General features: G+C 38.7%; 1 protein-coding gene across 1 annotated transcript in view; it reads right to left on the bottom strand.

The window, feature by feature from the left end:
- Window positions 1-5,193: 5,193 nt before the first annotated feature.
- The window catches only part of LOC126157737 (gustatory receptor for sugar taste 43a-like), a 107,490-nt gene continuing 91,216 nt past the window's right edge, over window positions 5,194-21,467 (bottom strand). The window contains exon 5 of the mRNA XM_049916395.1: window positions 5,194-5,321. Coding sequence (XP_049772352.1) covers window positions 5,232-5,321 — 90 coding nt within the window. The 3' untranslated portion in view covers window positions 5,194-5,231. The remainder of the gene's footprint in view (window positions 5,322-21,467) is intronic.

The raw sequence follows: 21,467 nt of genomic DNA on the forward strand, positions 1-21,467 counted from the left end.
TGTTCACTTACATCCCATAGTCATTAAGTAGAAGAAAAACTAGGCACTTTCGTAAGGAATGTAGTTGATAATCCTGATCAATGTCTCTGTGCTTTGGCAAGTATTAGATCCATTGGTCACAAATAATGGTGATTCAAACTATGATACCAGTTCTCCATGGCGTACATTGTTCACTAGCTGTTATTAAATGAATGTAATTACCTCTATAGAAATGAATTATATTCTTTGCTTTTTTTTCCAAATTGCATTGGAGTCTGCACTGTTACTTATGAAGATCAAGTCATGCTCCTATGTAATATAACTATCAGACAATGTTTTCTATATATGAAATTCTGCCTGTTGGCTTATGTCTTGTGCTCTATGACCAATACTAGTTTAACAATTTTCCTGATGTTGCACCAGCATGAGTGGCTGGCATAGTCAAAGGTTAGTCCTCCATTAATGATGGCAGAATGGCTGTGTGGGTTCACAATGGAGCTGGGAAGTTCTTTAATAAATTTCTTCAACCTTAGTATAGACATCAGCACAAGGAGACATTTGTTTATCATTTACTGAAAAACCATTACTACATATTCAATAATCCCTGCCAGCCCCCAACACCCACAAACATGAAGCTTTCCATTCGATTAATCATTACTTCATATCTCTTCTCTTATTTGAATCTGCCTTTAAAATAGAACCATAGAGAATCCAATATATTTCCAGTAATGGCCCTACATCTGCTGTGGTTGATAATAAACTATGAAAAAAGAAAATATGTAAAATTACTCCACTTCTGCACACAGGCTGACAGGAACCAGTCAGTATGTAGTTACAAAGACTGGTGCATCATTGCGTATGTAGGCAAAATTTCAGATAACCTCACAAAAAAGTTAATCCTGCAACTACAAGCCTGAATTTTATAATATTATCAGCATTTGTCTATTTTTATTCAATAGTAAAGACAAACTGCAGCCCTTGACACAGAGTGGTGTGTATAAAACCACATGCCATGACTGTGGAAGAGTATATGTTGATCAGTCAAGCAGACTGTGGCAGTTACCTGAACATTAGAGAAGCAGATGATTAAGAAAGAAAGGAAGAATCATCTAATGCCAATTATCTTTTTACAAAAAAACCACTCATATGATATACACTCCTGGAAATGGAAAAAAGAACACATCGACACCGGTGTGTCAGACCCACCATACTTGCTCCGGACACTGCGAGAGGGCTGTACAAGCAATGATCACACGCACGGCACAGCGGACACACCAGGAACTGTGGTGTTGGCCGTCGAATGGCGCTAGCTGCGCAGCATTTGTGCACTGCCGCCGTCAGTGTCAGCCAGTTTGCCGTGGCATACGGAGCTCCATCGCAGTCTTTAACACTGGTAGCATGCCGCGACAGCGTGGACGTGAACCGTATGTGCAGTTGACGGACTTTGAGGGAGGGCGTATAGTGGGCATGCGGGAGGCCGGGTGGACGTACCGCTGAATTGCTCAACACGTGGGGCGTGAGGTCTCCACAGTACATCGATGTTGTCGCCAGTGGTCGGCGGAAGGTGCACGTGCCCGTCGACCTGGGACCGGACCGCAGCGACGCACGGATGCACGCCAAGACCGTAGGATCCTACGCAGTGCTGTAGGGGACCGCACCGCCACTTCCCAGCAAATTAGGGACACTGTTGCTCCTGGGGTATCGGCAAGGACCATTCGCAACCGTCTCCATGAAGCTGGGCTACGGTCCCGCACACCGTTAGGCCGTCTTCCGCTCACGCCCCAACATCGTGCAGCCCGCCTCCAGTGGTGTCGCGACAGGCGTGAATGGAGGGACGAATGGAGACGTGTCGTCTTCAGCGATGAGAGTCACTTCTGCCTTGGTGCCAATGATGGTCGTATGCGTGTTTGGCGCCGTGCAAGTGAGCGCCACAATCAGGACTGCATACGACCGAGGCACACAGGGCCAACACCCGGCATCATGGTGTGGGGAGCGATCTACACTGGCCGTACACCACTGGTGATCATCGAGGGGACACTGAATAGTGCACGGTACATCCAAACCGTCATCGAACCCATCGTTCTACCATTCCTAGACCGGCAAGGGAACTTGCTGTTCCAACAGGACAATGCACGTCCGCATGTATCCCGTGCCACCCAACGTGCTCTAGAAGGTGTAAGTCAACTACCCTGGCCAGCAAGATCTCCGGATCTGTCCCCCATTGAGCATGTTTGGGACTGGATGAAGCGTCGTCTCACGCGGTCTGCACGTCCAGCACGAACGCTGGTCCAACTGAGGCGCCAGGTGGAAATGGCATGGCAAGCCGTTCCACAGGACTACATCCAGCATCTCTACGATCATCTCCATGGGAGAATAGCAGCCTGCATTGCTGCAAAAGGTGGATATACACTGTACTAGTGCCGACATTGTGCATGGTCTGTTGCCTGTGTCTATGTGCCTGTGGTTCTGTCAGTGTGATCATGTGATGTATCTGACCCCAGGAATGTGTCAATAAAGTTTCCCCTTCCTGGGACAATGAATTCACGGTGTTCTTATTTCAATTTCCAGGAGTGTAGAATACGAAGTTTTACATTCTGTTGTGAAAAGTAGAAAGATGACCCTACTTGAAGTACTGGATATCATCAAACAAATGACATGGAATGCCAGTTTAGTATTAAATGACCAATCTCATTTCCTCAGTGTAAAATTTTTAATTCAAGTTTTTCTCAGTTGTTAAATGTCACTTCACATAAATTCCTTTTCTAGTTAGTGTAATGATTTCTGCATAAAAAGTAATACTTTTTGTATCTTCTGTACAAGTAAAAAAAAATAAATAAATAATAAAAAATCATGTGGCTAGGGCCTCCTGTTAGGTAGACTGGTTGCCTGGTGCAAGTCTTTTTAGGTGACTCCACTTTGGCAGCTTGCATGTTGATGGCAAATATATGATGATGAAGACAACACAACACCCAGTCCCTGAGTGGAGAAAATCACCGACCCAGCCGGGAATTGAACCCGGACGCCTTTGCAAAGCATTCTACCACGTTGAGCACTGAGCTATCGAGGCACTCTGCACAAATAATATCTAAGGAAGTCATATGTCATTTTATCTGTGTTTGTGAAATTCACATGTCACCATATAATGCTGTAAGAAAGTAAAAGCCAGCCTGAGAACAAATAAATTAATTTTGAAGAACATTAGGAAATTTTTCCTGTTTAGTATTCAGTTGATTGCTTAAAATCTTAGTTCCTCAGTAATACAGCCCTAAAGAACATATCACATTTCAGTACATTTCAGCATCTAACGAATGCATTTTCCAATGCTTACCAAATATTTTTACTTATTAAACTTTACATGAGGGTACATCAATGTTCCAGCAAAAATTTATTGGTAGCATCGACATTCCTAGACCACATAGTATTATGAAATTTTAAATATCATGTTCTTATGTTACACAAACAGTCCACTGAAAAACTTTCACCTTTATAATCAGTTCTAAATTATTGTCTGAAAAATAAGAATATGGAAAACACAGAATTTGAAGCAACTTTATTTACGTATATTTACTAGGTAACTGTTGTCCCAAATTATAATTCGAATAGGGAAAATATTTACTAATAACAAACATACAGTATAAATGTTCAATAATGTGCAGGTAGCCCAGCATCTGCGTATGCCATTGATGTCTGTTGTACACAGAATTTTTCCAGTCACATAGTTGAATTTATATCTAGCCATAATTTGGTGTTTGCCATTCATGCACATAGGCAGATGCTTAGTTTACATAATCACATTGAAGACTGCACAGTACCTGCAGTTCACTTGGCAAGTGGCATGGCAGCTTCGTTGTGTGTTTTCTACTTATGGATAGAAAATGCCTGTGACTGGATGGCAGTAGAAGCTGGGTGGCGAGTTCATGCAGTGGATCTGGTATAAAGGTCATCTGCAAGGGAATGACTGACAAATTAAAAGAATGTGAGTAGTGTAGGGACACATTATTATTTTGCACACATTTAATGGGCCTTGAAATGCCACTTTTGAGACTGAGCACAGATTTTGGTACATTATATCTCGTATTAGAGCATGTTGCATGCTGTTTGTCAATGGCTTGTTCGTTCTGGTACCAAGATTTGACAACAATGACACAATACCAATTGGGCCTTGAAAAACTCAACCACATCCTGCAGCTTTGACTTTGACGTACAAACAGAAGGTTGTGACATGAATACTACGTTACCCAGAATTTTATCCTTGTTCACCAATGTAGTTGTCTATCACTGATCTGGCCTGTTTAATATCATAGTCCAACCTCAAGTAATCCCAATTCTGCATCCCATGGGTCATTTTCCTGTGGAAAAGCCTTGAGTAAAATCTGTCCCTTAAACTTTTCCAGCACTTTTAGCTTTAGTTACTGACTTTTTCTGTTTGGTCCAAGAAAATGTATGTGTGAGAGCAGCTGTGTTGTGTACCAACTGTGCTACAGTTGTTTAGTGTTTTATGTAGGTATCACAAGTGAACAGTTGGCTACATGCATGACTGGCATCACCAAATGAGGGTAAATTACAAATTTGGCCACTCAGTTGTTAAACATGCTGCACACCACAACACCATTGATGTTAACAGCTGCTCCAAGGCCTGTGCATCTTGGATTTCCTCCCTTTCCTCCCCTCTCCTAGTACCATCTCCTATGACTTTTCCAGATGCAAACTACTGTTCCAGCACATGCCCTATTATTGTCAAGCCCCTGGCCTAAATCTTTATTTGTCCACCTCCTCAGCCGCCTGCTCCTTACTTCTTTCCTCTTGTCCTTTTCTCTCCTCTTATTTTCCGCACCAATCCTTCCCAGTCCTAGCACTATACTCCCCCCACCAAAACCATCTCCCTCTCCCTCTCCTAGTCATTTGTCTCTTCTTCTCCTGTCTTCCAACACTTCTGTTCCCATCTATATCCCTCCTCCCTTGTCAACCCATTTTAATTGTCCAATCCTTTCGTTCGCCACTAAACCCATCAACCCAGACGATCACTCAAATAGTTAGTATTAATAATAAAGCAAACTTTGTCGTGATAAGTGTGAACTAATCAAAAGGGACATATCTTGTGTATTTTTAATTTAGATGCCTTTCATTATTAGCCACTTCGCATTAATGTATCAGGCATGAGTATATAAATAAGTGCTATTAACATGCCACATAAATTGCTAATACAAAAAAGGTGGCATTTATTTCAAGATTTATTTACATTTTGTGGATGTTTAATTGGCTGGATTGTTTGGTGTACTCCCTGTATCTGAGTTCTGGAACTGAATTAGAATTACTAAATATGTGGTAACAGCTCCAGCAATCTGAAACAAATAATTAAAAATTAATGAAAGATTTCTGTGTTTTGTCAGAAAAGTTTGGAAAAATAAATGAGAAAATAGTTTCTTCCAATACTTGAGAAATTGACTGAAATTGCTAACTAGTATAATCATTAGTAATATTAGATGTAATAAAAAAAATACAATAAAGTAAAATTTTAAAAAATCATAAATTTCATTCTTTTCCAGCAAAATGGCAATATGCTAGTTTTATAGTTACAAGATCACAAGTTGTTGTTGTTGTAACCTTCACTCCACAGACAAGTTTGATTATGCAGTTCTCCACACTTGTTTATTCTATGGAAGTCAGTTCATTATCTCTACACACCAATTGCAACCTACAGCAATTTGAATGAGCTAATTGTGTTCAAGCCTTGACCTTCCTCTACAAATTTGTACTCCCCACAATTCTCTCCATTAGTGTGTCAATTATTTTCTTGATAGCAGAATGTGTCCTGTTAGCCTGTCCCTACTTTTAGTCAAGTTGTACCATAAATTTCTTTTCTCCTTGATTATATTCAGTACCTCTACATTGGTCATCCGATCTACCTGTCTAATATCCAGCATTTTTCTGTACCACCACATTTTAAAACTTCCTGTTCCCTGATTGTCTATACAGTTTATCATCTTCCATATTACACTGCACTCCACACAAACATTTCCAGAAAATACTTCCTAACACTTAAATCTGTATTCAGTGTTAACAGATTTCTTTTGTTCAGATAAGCTTTTCTTACTATTGTTAATCTGAATTTTATATCATCCCTATTTCACTGTATCAGTTACTTTAGTGCTAAAATAGCAAAATTCTTTTACTTCTGTTAATATCTCACTTCCTAATCTAACACCCTCATCACCCGAATTACTTCAATCAAACACCATTACATTTATTGTTGTATGTCTTATTAATTCACTTCAAGACACTAGCCATTCCATTTAACCAATCTTCCAGATCCTTTGCTGTCTGTGACAGAATCAGTGCTTTGTTGGCAAACATTATATTTCTTTGTTCTTCCTGAATATTACTTTTTTCCTATTTTTTTTCCTTAATTTCCAATACTGCTCCAATATTTCTCCTTAATTTCTATCACTGCTTGTTATTTGTACAGATTGAAATAAAAATGGGTATAGGCCACAGTCCTATCTCACTCCTTCCTCAACTGCTACTTCCTTTTCATGACCTTCAACTCTTTTAACCATAGTCCGGTTTCTTTACAAATTGTACAAAATCTTTCAGGCCATGTATTTTTCCCTGATATCTTCAGAATTTCAAAGACTGTTTCCAATCAACAGTATAAAAATCCTTTTCTAAATCTGCGGTTGCTATAAATGTTGGTCTGTCCTACTCAACCTATATTCTTGCCTTGCACGTGTCTACATTTTCTCTACTTCTTTATATAGTTTTCATTAGTATTTTTCAATCATCGCTTATTAAACTAATGGTTTGCTAGTACTCTCATCTGTGTCTGAAGACATTTAACCTGTCTCACATATTCTGCTATGAGATGGAGTAGTTTAGTCCCATTTGATTGTGTGAAGGATCTTAATAATTCGGAGATGTTGTCTACTCCTGTGTTGCTTTGACTCTGACCTGTCAATTCCACATTAAATTCTTATTGCAGCATTTCATAACCAATATATTACAAACAGAGACCAAATTGTTCCTGTAAGTGTGTTAAAATGTGATTTCTACATCTGTATATTACCATTACATGATCTGTCAGGGCCGCACAGGGTAGCCATGTAGTCTGAGGCGCCTTGCCATGGTTCATGCGCTCCCCCTATTGGAGGTTCGAGTTCTCCCTTTGGAATGGGTGTGTGTGTTGTCCTTAGCGTAAGTTAGTTTAAGTTAGATTAAGTAGTGTGTAAGCCTAGGGACCAATGACCTCAGCAGTTTGGTCCCATTGGAACTTGCCACAACAAAAAATCTGTCTGGAACGTTGAGTATCTCCACATGTCTTACATGTACACGTGTCAACAAAGGCCAAAAATGGTCGACCGGTGGAAAGAAATTAGTTTCACAGTGGTAGGAGGGAGTGTCATGGATAACATAACCTGACCACTTTAAAACCACAGCTTCTAATAAAAATGTTTCCCAGTTCAAAAATAAACAACAGTAAATTTCACATGAAAAAGGTCATATTCATTTTTTCCCTAGAACTAATAGTTTCCTTGTTACAAGGGATGGAAAAATTGTCAATCAAAAACATTGTTTAACAGCATCAAATTTATGTTGTCTCTAAATGAAGTGGGCTAAAAGCAAATAGAAGTGGTACAGTGTAATAAGTCCAGGAGAGTCATGTTGAGAGAGAAATTGTGTCCTGGAACTGTAACAAGTTGTGTAAGTGGTGTGGAGGCGGAGATGAGTGGGGCAGAATCATGAGGGAAGGAAGGTCACTGATTTGTGTTCGTGCACTTCCTCATTCATATGTTTACAAACTAAAGACTTAATAGATTATTGCCAGTCCATCTATGTCACTGCATCACAAGAAACAACTATGGGATGTTTTACAAAGTTATACCAACCCTCCATAGCATGCCTTATGACTCGCAGCCTTGCAGTGTGGTGCCCAGGAGGGTGTTTATTTTCTACAAGATGTGTCAGTACTACATTAACTTCAGGTATGAGTTACTAATAATACCAACACAAGAAACATATATGGACAGAAGCTATGTAAATCTCTAGACACTGTTCTCCTCTGCTGCAGGGGAAATTGTTTCTTAGTCAACCTGCACCGCAGCTGTAGTGTTCTTCTGGAAAAGGCAACAACCTCACCACAAGTGCTCAGTTTTCAGTTTACAGCTTGACTATACTGTGCCAGCATTTCCCATCCATTTCTCTTATGAGAGTAAACAAAATAACTTAACTGAGCTATGTTTATATAGTCAAGTTATTTCAGTTTATTAACTGAGTACATATTTGAAATTGTTAAGTGAGCTACTATGTAAAAAAGCTCAACAGCTGGAGCTTTCATCTGTCTACCACACTGAAAAGTCTGTGTCACATGTAACATGCTGTCAATATGTATTAGCCAATGTTGATTTCATAGTCCCTACTATCACTGTCTGGAATAGTTTCCACAGCACAAGGGGGTGCCAAACGCATCAGCTCTCCCAACACCTGTAGAGGCCCTGAGGCTCAAATTGCCTCCTCTGCAATAGAAGTAGGTCACCTAAGTGTTACTTTCAAGTCAGTCAATCCATTACAGCAAATTAATGTTCTAATCTTGAACATGATCAGTCCCATTCTATCAGACATTTTCACACTCATCTTGGAAGATGTGTGGTAAGTGGCTTCACTTATGTTAGTGCAGCCCACTCTACAAGTGGCATAGTTCCTGAGTTTAAAAGATTTATGCAGTCTACCAGTAACACCATTAACAATGAGAAGTGCAGTAATTTTCTGGTCATTCATTAAATCAGCACTAAGTGACTACAGCACATTTATGTGGATTTGCAATATGATGTCGAAGACACCTTTCCCACCAACACTACATAGGTCACTGACAACATCACACACATTAAACACTTCTCAGCCTTTGTTTACAGGAAAATATTTCTTATGTAGAAGCTCACTTAATGCTGCAAATAAGTATGCATTCAATAAACCAAAACTAATTCCACTCAATAAACACTTGCTCAGTTAGTTTATCTCGTCTATTCAGGTTAGAGAACTGGATAAGAAATTTTGGGGAGGAATAGTCTGTCTGTGAACTAAAAATCCAGCAGTGGTGATGGTGGAGGAAGTCGTATTTTCCATAACAACAATACAGCTGCCATACAGAATGCCTAAGAATCAATTTCCCCTCTAGCAGTGTTGAACAGTGTGTTGAGATTTATGTAGATTCTATCCATAGGCATCATTTGTGTTAGTATTATTAGCATTTCATATCTGCATTCCACATAGTTTTAACACACACTGTTGAAAATAAACAGCTGCCAGCCATGTCTTCACACTGCTTCACCATTGATTAATAAGGACATGCTGTGGAGGGTTGATATAACTTTGTGAAACACATCATAGCTGCTTCTTGTGACATAGGGGGGTAGATAGAGTAGTGACTCATCTGCTTCATCTTCCATTGGTAGACCTATGAAGGAGGGAAGTGTATGAACACAATCCAACAACCTACCTTCCCTTGTGCTTTCACCCATCCCTACATTTCATTTGTGTCCTGGAACACTATTTATACCTTAATACAGTTCTACTGCATTTACACATGATAAATACATTTTGAAATGACATATTGTTTTATTGAAACCAAAAAAGGGCCCAAAATAACCAACATATGGCATTTAATATGATACAAAAGCAATAATTAGCATAACAATTGATTTTTGGCATATAAGATGTTCTTTGCAATAAATACTCGGCATGTCAGGTATCATTCATCAACAGTACCTGTAGTTGAGGGACAATGTTGTAAACAGCACTGTACATGATTTCACTAGGTATGGTGGCAAATTCCTATAGGATGCATCACTAATGAAGTCAGACAATTGCAGTGCACTTGCAATTTCAGGTAACCCCACAACCAATAATTACAAGGAATTGTGGTCTGCAGACCTGGGAGGTCAAGCATGATGAAAGTGGTGGCTCAGCACGAACCTAACCAAACAATGTGTGCAAGAGATCTTTCACCCTTGTAGCAATATGGAATGGAGCACCATCTGGCATAATAGTTGTACCTTCCAGCAGATGTTTATCAGCCAGGCTAGGGATTATATGATTCTGTGACATATTGGCTTATCTTGTTCCAATGCCACAGTCAGTTTGAAAACAGGCAGTCTACATTTTCTTGAAGAAAAAGTGTCTGATCATGACTGATGTGGTAAATCCACACCACATTGTGACATTGACATCATGCAATGGGCTTTCCACAACAGTTCTAGGATTAATGGCAGCCCAAATTCTGCAGTTGTGAGCGTTGACAGACTCTTAAAGTGTGCTGTGTAGCACCATATGTTGGCCAGTTTTTGCACCAATTTTTGATTTCAGTAAAACTCCATGTCATTTCAGGCATGTTGACAAGTTTTACCTCTCTACCTACATTTTTCTGTGAATTAGTGAATTTTCAAATGTTAATGGGCTTTTGGGTTACCATGTACTTTAATTTTGTACTGTGAAACATTTTCCATAGAAGCCGCAGTTTTTCAAGGTATTAAAGGAAATTGTAAAAAAGTGATTCTTAAATGCCCCCTATCCCAATGCTTACACCCTATCGGTAAGGATTTTATAGTATGTTGTTCATGATATTCTCTCCCAGCGCTGCACAAAAATTTTGTGTGTACATGAATTTTTTCCCATATTTTCCTACAATGACTGGACTATTAACAGCCATCATTCTACAATGTGGTAGAGCTGCATGTCATTGGGAAATCTGACAGCTGAGCAAGGCCATGTTGGCTAGTTTTAGGCGGACAGATCAGCTAATCATTTAAGCTACTGCCATTGCAACTAATGAAATGGCTGCTGCCTTCTTCATGACTCATCCCACTGGTGTCCCTCCAATGTGATAACTTCTGCAGTATTTCTGTCTACATTTTTGACTCATACAAAGCTCACTGTGCAGCAATATCCTAAGTTCGTGAAGTGGAATGCATAATTTTTATGGGAAATTAATCAACAAGCATGTGATGTATGAAGCATGGAAATAGACATTTCAAACTAATAAAAATAATCTCTTGATTAAACATTAAAATTTTACACAATCGCTAGTATTATACGTTGCCAAAAATGAACATTTATTTTTTTCCAAAGACCTCAGATAAATTACTAAGTATGGTAAAACAATAATGGAAATTCCTGGATGGAGTAATACATTAAGTAAGGGAAAGGCAACCATTCACCTATGGTGGATCGATGTGTGGAGCATAGTAACAGGTAACAGAAAACAGCATTCACACTAGCTTTTAAATACTAGCTCTTGAACTAGCTTTCTTTCCAGCAACAGTTCGCACAATCACAGACACAACCACACAGACACTGTGTTGTAATAAAAATAAAGAAATAAATATTATTAAATATGCATATGAATACACTTTTTGAATTGATATAACAAGATTGTGTAATTAGAAATGTTCTGTGCTTATATGAATTTTTAGACTATCAGACTTCATTTCTTACTCTCCAATTGCAGCTGCAGGCAGCAAACTCTAAGTACACTGGTGTTTGTTGTAATTAAGAAAATCCTCCTTACTAAGTTCCACTTCATTAGAATAAGAAATACTTAACACTGGTATCAAATTTCTTTCTTATTTCAAACATGTTTGATACAAAATACACGTAGCCCATCATCCTCCGCACTACTTAACAGAACTACTACATACAAGAGAGTGTGTAAAACCAAAACCATGCACAACAAATTGACTGAATGTTTTTTTTTTCATTTGTCTGCGCTCTACTGCGCATTCATAATTAATGTATTTGCCAATGCTTATGATTGATCGGCATTCTTCTTCTTCTTCTTCTTCTTCTTTTTTTTTTTTTTTTTTTTTTAAATAAATACATTGACATGGTATGGAGATGTACATTGGTTTTTGCTTGTACGTGTTTGCATTTGCTGATAGGGGTCTATACACTTTATTTGTCGGCTTCTCTTTTAATTAATAGAATGGAAATGTCAGCTTCTCCTATGTATGTTAAATTTCTACAAGAAATTAAAAGATTATTTACATAATATGATAGTCCATTACATATTTGAATTTAGCACACTAACAATAATGTTCAGTTTCCGTCATTTTCACTGCTGGGTTTCGCTCTGGCGCACTGGCCAATTTGGCAGCTAAGAGCTAGATGCTACCGGTCAGCATGCTAGATGCTACCATTGCACATGCATGCACTCACTTTCTTAGTGTTGATTTCACATTGAGTGTCACACTTTCACCTGAGTGTCACATATTGAAGAATTGCCGTGGTGTTTGTCTTCATTCTGGTTGCAGTGGGTGTGAGCTTATTGTTTAAAATCTGACTCGGTGGCAGAAGATTTCCATTTTTATAGCCCGGGCATCATTATTACCCATTGTACTTGCACTTTCAGTGGAGAGAACCCCAACCAATAGCATCCATCAATGAGGTAAGTACCTGCTCAAACAACTATAGTTCACTTGTTAAAGTGTCAAACATTGTGAGCCATGATACTCAAAAATTATTTCATTGCACAAGCATGTTCATGTCCCCACACTTAACCATCCACATGCTGAAAGACACATATAGCTGTCCAAAACATAGTATAAATTGCTTGTCATTAAGTTCATTTTTTCATATGGAGCTTGGTTTCCAATAAAAATTCATCCAAGTATTGAGTTACAACAATCTACATAACACGATAGCTTATACCTATGGCTGACATTCCATCCATCGGGTGGTATAGGAAAGCAGCATACTGATAGATAACGTTTTCATAGACCAAGATAAATTTAATCAAATAAAAACTTTCCCTGTTAAGAATGATCTGTCGGATCATGATGCACAGCTAGTTACCATATATGATATAGCTCCATACAGTAATGCAAAACATTCCTCCAAAATAGTGTGTTCCATTAATGATTTAACACTTCAAAATTTTAGGGACAGCTTGCAACAGTTAGACTGGGATGAGGTGTACAGGAAACATCATGCTAATTTAAAATTTAACCTATTTCATGATACCTTTGTGAGTATATTTGAAAACAGTTTCCCTAAGAAAACAGTGAAATATAATTGTAAGAAACCATGTAAAAAGCCATGGCTTACTAAAGGGATAAAAATATCTTGTAAACAGAAAAGGGAAATGTATCTTATAGTTAGGAGGAGTGATGATCCCGAAACAATGAAACATTATAAAAACTACTGCACTGTATTAAGAAAAGTTATTGAAAAGTCCAGAAGTATGTGCATTATGTCTGAGATTAGCACATCTGATAATAAAATTAAAACAATTTGGAATATTGTGAAAAGGGAAACAGGGAACCGAGAGCACAGGAAGACTGTATGTCTATCAAACACAATGAAAAGTTTGTTAACAAAAAGTCAGAAGTAGAAAACATTTTTAATAATAATTTTTTTAAGTGTTGTAGAGAAAATAGGTTCCAGCTATTCATTAGAAAATGCAGAGCAGTATATAGAAGAGGCAGTACCTATGCAATTTGATAAAATTGAAATTCAACTCACCTCTCCTACCAAAATTAGGAAAATATACTCCTGGAAATGGAAAAAAGAACACATTGACACCGGTGTGTCAGACCCACCATACTTGCTCCGGACACTGCAAGAGGGCTGTACAAGCAATGATCACACGCACGGCACAGCGGACACACCAAGAACCGCGGTGTTGGCCGTCGAATGGCGCTAGCTGTGCAGCATTTGTGCACCACCGCCGTCAATGTCAGCCAGTTTGCCGTGGCATACGGAGCTCCATCGCAGTCTTTAACACTGGTAGCATGCCGCGACAGCGTGGACGTGAACCGTATGTGCAGTTGATGGACTTTGAGCGAGAGCATATAGTGGGCATGCGGGAGGCCGGGTGGACGTACCGCCGAATTGCTCAACACGTGGGGCGTGAGGTCTCCACAGTACATCGATGTTGTCGCCAGTGGTCGGCGGAAGGTGCACGTGCCCGTCGACCTGGGACCGGACCACAGCGACGCACGGATGCACGCCAAGACCGTAGGATCCTACGCAGTGCCGTAGGGGACCGCACCGCCACTTCCCAGCAAATTAGGGACACTGTTGCTCCTGGGGTATCAGCGAGGACCATACGCAACCATCTCCATGAAGCTGGGCTACGGTCCCGCACACCGTTAGGCCGTCTTCCGCTCACGCCCCAACATCGTGCAGCCCGCCTCCAGTGGTGTCGCGACAGGCGTGAATGGAGGGACGAATGGAGACGTATCGTCTTCAGCGATGAGAGTCGCTTCTGCCTTGGTGCCAATGATGGTCGTATGCATGTTTGGCGCCGTGCAGGTGAGTGCCACAATCAGGACTGCATACGACCGAGGCACACAGGGCCAACACCTGGCATCATGGTGTGGGGAGCGATCTCCTACACTGGCCGTACACCACTGGCGATCGTCGAGGGGACACTGAATAGTGCACGGTACATCCAAACCGTCATCGAACCCATCGTTCTACCATTCCTAGACCGGCAAGGGAACTTGCTGTTCCAACAGGACAATGCACGTCCGCATGTATCCCGTGCCACCCAACGTGCTCTAGAAGGTGTAAGTCAACTACCCTGGCCAGCAAGATCTCCGGATCTGTCCCCCATTGAGCATGTTTGGGACTGGATGAAGCGTCGTCTCACGCGGTCTGCACGTCCAGCACGAACGCTGGTCCAACTGAGGCGCCAGGTGGAAATGGCATGGCAAGCCGTTCCACAGGACTACATCCAGCATCTCTACGATCGTCTCCATGGGAGAATAGCAGCCTGTATTGCTGCAAAAGGTGGATATACACTGTACTAGTGCCGACATTGTGCATGGTCTGTTGCCTGTGTCTATGTGCCTGTGGTTCTGTCAGTGTGATCATGTGATGTATCTGACCCCATGGAATGTGTCAATAAAGTTTCCCCTTCCTGGGACAATGAATTCACGGTGTTCTTATTTCAATTTCCAGGAGTGTAATAAATGCACTCAAAAGTAAAAGCTCACATGGATTTGATGGCATTTCCAAAAGAGTACTAAAAGCTTGTTCCCAACAAATAAGTAGGATTCTCAGCCACATATGGAGAAGCTCACTGAAACAGGGTATTTTTCCAAATACCCTGAAATATGCTATTGTTAAACCATTGCATAAAAAGGGGATAGATCTGATGCTAACAACTACAGCCCAATCTCAGTTCTGACAACTTTATCCAGAATTATAGAAAAAGTAATGTATTCAAGAGTAGCATCACATATTTGTAAAAATGAAGTACTAACAAAATGTCAATTCTGTTTTCAGAAAGGCTTTTCAACAGAAAATGCTGTATATGCTTTCACTGATCAAATATTAAATGCAATGAATAACCGAACATCACTCATTGGGACATTTTGTGATCTCTCAAAGGCTTTTGATTGTGTGAATCATGAAATTCTTCTAGATAAGCTTAAGTATTGTGGTATGAATGGGGCAGTGCACAAATGGTTGAATTCATACTTAACTGGAAGAATGCAGAAGGTCGAAATTAACAGTATAGATAGTCTACAAAAACCAGCAGAGTCCTCTAACTGGGGAGGTATGAAGAACGGTGTCCCACAGGGGTCAGTCTTAGGTCCCTTATCGTTCTTAATACATATCAACGACTTGCCACTATATTCATGAAGATGCAAAGTTTGTTCTTTTTGCTGATGATAAAAGTGTAGTAATCACACACAAGAAGCAAGAATTAGCTGAGGAAATCGCATATAATGTCTTTCAGAAAACTATTAAGTGATTCTCTACAAATGGACTCTCACTAAATTTTGAGAAAAAACAGTTTATACAATTCTGTACAGTAAATGACATAACACCATTGATAAATATAGACTATGAACAGAAGTCTGTTGCTAAGGTAGAATACTCAAAATATTTGGGTGTGTGCATTGATGAGAAATTGAATTGGAAGAAACACATCGATGATCTGCTGAAACGTCAGGTTCAGTTACTTATGACATAAGGGTTATTGCAAATTTTGGTGTTAAACATATCAGTAAATTACCCTACTATGCCTATTTTCATTCATTGCTTTCATATGGCATCATATTTTGGGGTAATTCATCATTAAGAGAGAAAGTATTCATTGCACAAAAGTGTGTAGTCAGAATAATAGCTGGAGCTCACCCAAGATCACCTTGCAGATATTTATTTAAGGAACTCTGGTTATTCACAGTACCTTCATAATACATATATTCACTTATGAAATTTGTCATTAATAACCCATCCCAATTCAAAAATAACAGTGAAGTGCATAGCTGCAACACTAGAAGAAAGGATGATATTAACTATTCTGGATTAAATTTCACTTTGGCACAGAAAGGGGTGAATTATGCTGCCACAAAAATATTCTGTCATTTGCCAAATAGTATTAAAAGTCTGACAGATAGCCAACTAACATTTAAAAGCAAATTAAAAAAATTTCTGAATGACAACTCCTTCTACGCAGTAGATGAATTCTTAGATATGAAGTAGTAACTGCAAAAAAATTAATTAATCAATTAATTATTTTGTGTAAAGAAAACTTATGTTAAAGTGACATGTTCCACATAATTATGAAATGTCATATTCGTGATTTGTGGAACAAGGATTAATGTATGTATATATGTCGCTTATACTATGAACATAAATTCCTAAAGTTTTAAAACGTCATAAAATTTTCATTAACTGTCTTCTGTTACTACAGTTTGTTAGTTAGTTTCAACTTCTTTTCATTCCCATCACATATACAAATTAATTACATGTCACATTATGACACAATACAAGAATATGATACATTTATGCTTTATTTTATAGATAGGCTTTTATCACATATGGGAGCTCATTTCCTTGTTAGGCAGAGGAGGGAGAAAAACATTGAAAATAGGACTAAAACACTACGCATTGCTGCTAACTACGCTTGGTGCCGCCTCCTTGTTTGGGAGGGAAGAAAGGTAATACTCATCTGCTGGTTCAAGGATTTATAAGGAAATGTTACTCGTACAATGATGGACTAGTAGCCAAGGAACTTCTGTTTCATTGAAATAATGTGTACTGCCTAATCATTCACGAAGTATCATGTTGTTTCTTCGTGTATTAGTGCTGTTTACTTCAATTCACATGTAGCTTAGTGTGAAACATGACGTTTTAACCATTGTAGATTTACTTTTCTTGAATACCTGGAAATGTCATTATTCAGATTTTAAGTGACATGATAAAATTAATTGGTTTTTGTAAAAATCACATGCTTAAATGTTTTTGTATACTCTGCAGCAAATAGATACTAATAACTGTCACGGAGATGCACTGTGACAATGCATATTTCACTTTTCATTTGCCTTATGACCTTTGTATAATTATCCTTCTAACTAAATTGTTTACTCGGGGTGGAGCCTGTTTCTTCATTTGATACATGCTGCTCTCGGCGTAATTCTCTTCTTCCCCGTGATGACGCACTGGTCACTGAAAGAAAAAACTTAAAACTAATTGCATTTAGTAGCTCGGTGGCCACTGATACATTTGGTCATTGCATATGTCTGCAGATATTTCCATACTTTGTTTAAATTCATAGACATTCATTTATTGTTACCCATTATGGTTATTTACTCTGCAGAGAAAATTATTTGACATTTCTCACAGTATTTTATCGTTAGTCCTTAGCTTACACATCTCGGATAGTTGTTCATAGTGCTTCCTTTTGCCTGTGAATACATTGTATATAGCTCAGTATTTAATTCAGTCTCTCTGTACATATATCAATAGGTTCCTTGGTTCTTAGATTTCCTATTTGGTTGCGCCTTCTGTCAGCCTGTCATGCATTCCCACAGGTCAATGCCTCCTCTCCTACTACTGGTATTGTTTAGTGCAGACAGCTGACCCATGTGCTAATTTTGTTTATCCTTTTGCTTCGCATGAAGCGATGTATTACTTCTCATTGTTGTTAATTTTATGTCTACGTGTACAAATCAAAAGAATTACTGATGCCTGTACACATTACTTTATCTTAAAATACACTCCAGAAGAAAAATTACACTTAGAGTCCTGCACACTATGTACAATTATCTTGTGACAGAAAGAAAAATATGCTACCTAGCTTCATCATTCTATAATAGCTTTTATGTCTTTGTGGGAGTGGAGACCTTTGTCTCTTTCTGTTTTCTCATAAACTCACCTGTACGTCCCAGGGTATGGTATTTTGGAAATTACACATGTTCTGGATAGAGTAATTGCCACTTCTTATTCAATTTGCCAATTTTTATCGATTTAAGATGCATCCATAAGAAGACTCGTTGCCCTTCAGAAAACTGTGTAACCTGTTTCAGTTTCTTATTATAAATTTTCTTTCTATACTCAGCCCTGTTTTCTAGTGTAACCAAGGCTCGTTTGATTTTGTCTTGTAGTGTCATTTCTGTAGTGGGTACATTTTGGTTGGCACGTCTCCACTTTCTTGATTGTTTTGTCCAGAACATCAATTCATTAGGTGTGAAACCTGTTGAAGAATGTGGAATCTTATTGACAACTTGCATGAAGGGAGTTATGTACTCTACTCATCAGGTAGGTTTGTGAGGGGTGTACGTCCTAATAAACTGGTCAAATTCTTTAAAGACTCGTTCTACTGGGCTTGCTTATCAGTGAAAAGGGCTTACTAATGTGTGTGTTATGCCCTGTGGGGTCACAAATTGTTTCCACTTTTGCCCAACAAAATATGAAGCATTATCAGTTAGTAGTTCCTTTGGTTAACCTACTCTCCTCCAATAGTCTCCCTCAGTTCTTTTTCTGATATTTGTGGCTGTTGCATTTTTAATGGCATACATTTTGATATGTTTTGAGAAAGTTTCATATAGTGTTACTATGTATCGTACTCCTTCTTTACTTCTTGGATATGGACCAGCTATGTCCAGGGATACTATGTCTAGAGGGTTTTGTGTGAGTATTGGGTGTAGCTCAGGATATTTTGACATATTGCACACCTTGTTAGTACCTGTAGAATTCGTCTTGTCAAATTTGGAAAATAACAAAGTATTGCCATTTTTTCAGTACATTTGCCTACTCCATAATGTTCCCATGCTTCATGTGTGCATCTTACAAATTCATCGACATAATCTTCAGGAATATACACATACTATCAATCAGATTTTTCATGTTTCCTATTAAACAAAACATCCTTGTATTCTTGATACCATATACTTACCTTTCCACCTTCATCGTGCTTAAGGTTTTACATGACTTTACTCCATCTATGATCTTGCTGTTGTATGATTTTCATTTGCTTACAAAACTTATGGTAGTCAGACAGTTGTGTGCATTAATAATGGTTTGATTTCTGCATCATGCTCTGTTAATTCACCAAATTCCTCTAAACCTTGTGGTAACCTGGACAAGGCATCTGTACTAACATTTTGACTTCCTTATATATAAATGATTTCGAAATCGAATTCTTGTAAATATAGACACCACCTAGCTAATCTACGGTACAGTAGTTTACATGTTAAAATAAATGATAGTGACTGAGGGTCGCAGTAAACTTTGGTATTCTTGCCTCCCAAAAAAGCATTCAAACTTTTTAAATTCCGATATTACTGCTAAACATTCCAATTCTGACACAGAGTAATATCTTTCTGCTTCTGATAACATGCAACTAGCAAAACTGATTACCTTGGGTACTTCCTTACCTTCTTCCTCTCTCATCTGGAACAAGCATGCCCCCAGCCCTTGAGATGAGGCATCTGTGCATATACAAAAATCCTTGGACATGTCAGGGTGGCTAAGAATGTTTGCATTGACTAATGCCTGCTTAATGTTATTAAAGTCCTCTTGGCGCTTATCATCCCATAATCAAAGTCTATTTTTTCATAACAAGCTAAGCAATGCATCACTGTTCATTAGTTGCTGTGGTATGCATTTACGAAGAAAGGATGCTAGTCCTAAAACAGCTTTTAATTGTATTTTATTCCTTGGAGGTCGACAATTGCAAATGGCATCAAATTTTTTTTTGATCAGGTACTATACCTCGTTCTGACCCATGTCCTACAAATTTGACTTGCTCCTTTCCAAAACCAGACGTTGTCCACATAAACAGTGACTTTGCTAAGCAATTCTGGTACCAAAAGCTTGTCCAATGCAGATATAAACGCTCCTGCGCTAATGTTCAGTCCGAAAGGTAGAACACGGAATTCGTAACTTCTGCCACCACAAACAAATGCTGTATATTTTTGACTTTCTTCATGGAGCTTTATTTGGCAGTAGGACATCTTGAGATCAGGTATACTGAAATATTTTGTATTGTAAAACTTTAGAAGCTGTTCCTCCAAGTTGTCTGGTCTTACACATACTGGCACTATAATCTTACTGATACTTCTAGTATCGAGAACTAATCTTACAAAACTGTCTTGTTTACTTACTGGTAATATTGGACTAAAACAGGGTGAAAATGAAGGTTTTATAATTCCCCATTTAATCATATAATTGATCTCTTCCCTTACTGCCTCTTGTTTTGCTCATGGAATAGGATATGACATTACACAAAATGTCTCATGTGGATAGACTTCAAATTTATATTCATAGTCCTTGATTATGCCTGGCTCCTTACTAAAAACATTTGTATACTTAAACAATAAGTTAGAAAGTTCTTGTTGTTGCATATCATTTAGTACCTATGATTCACTTAGTTTCTGCTCTACCATTTCGTAACTAACCTCAGTGTTTGCTTCTTGTTCAGTATCAGATTTGTTTGTGAAATGTACAGTGGGAGAGGAATATTGTACTATTACTTTAGACTCTGGTTTGTTCCTGTTACTTTCATCACATGTTTTGACTACATCAATAGAAAATATATAATCCTTTACATAAAAGTGGCATTTACCATTACCTATGTCAATCTGTGTTTTGTATGTTCTCACGTGTCCATGCCAATAAGACAATTAACTATAAGTTTGTCAATTATAAGAAAGTTGCACTGCATGGTAAAATGTTCAATTTGTAATGGAATAAGTGCCTGATGCTTAACCAATTTAGTCTTACTGCCTGTAGCAGTTTACACCTTGCAATTTTGTACAGGAAATGTTGGGAATTTGCCTCTCTTCTTCAGTTCACAGAAAAATACATTTGACATTAGGTTGGTAGTTGAACTTGTATCTAAAATTAACTGTGTGTCAATATTAAATATTTTCACCTTAATGATTCCCTGTATTTGTTCTTCCTGGACTTCATCTACTGTATCTAACTCATGCTGATACAAATTATCCTTGATGTCACCTTGTTTGTCAAACCTTATGAATCATGTTTGTAGTTTTTCCATGCCCCAACTCTCTGAGAGGTAAATAGCCTGGGGCTTAACTACGACCAGGAGGCGTTTTCCGGTCGCATAGTGTGACTTAATTGATTACATGGGGTAATTTCAGTTAGTTGCACTGTGTGTGTACGTAGCCAATTTGTGTCGTTAGGTGCTGTGCAGTTATTTTGCTGCCCAAAGGTTGGCTGCAGTATGCATATGGCATGGC

Source organism: Schistocerca cancellata, chromosome 2 (genome assembly GCF_023864275.1).
Source record: "Schistocerca cancellata isolate TAMUIC-IGC-003103 chromosome 2, iqSchCanc2.1, whole genome shotgun sequence".
Lineage (NCBI taxonomy): Eukaryota > Metazoa > Arthropoda > Insecta > Orthoptera > Acrididae > Schistocerca > Schistocerca cancellata.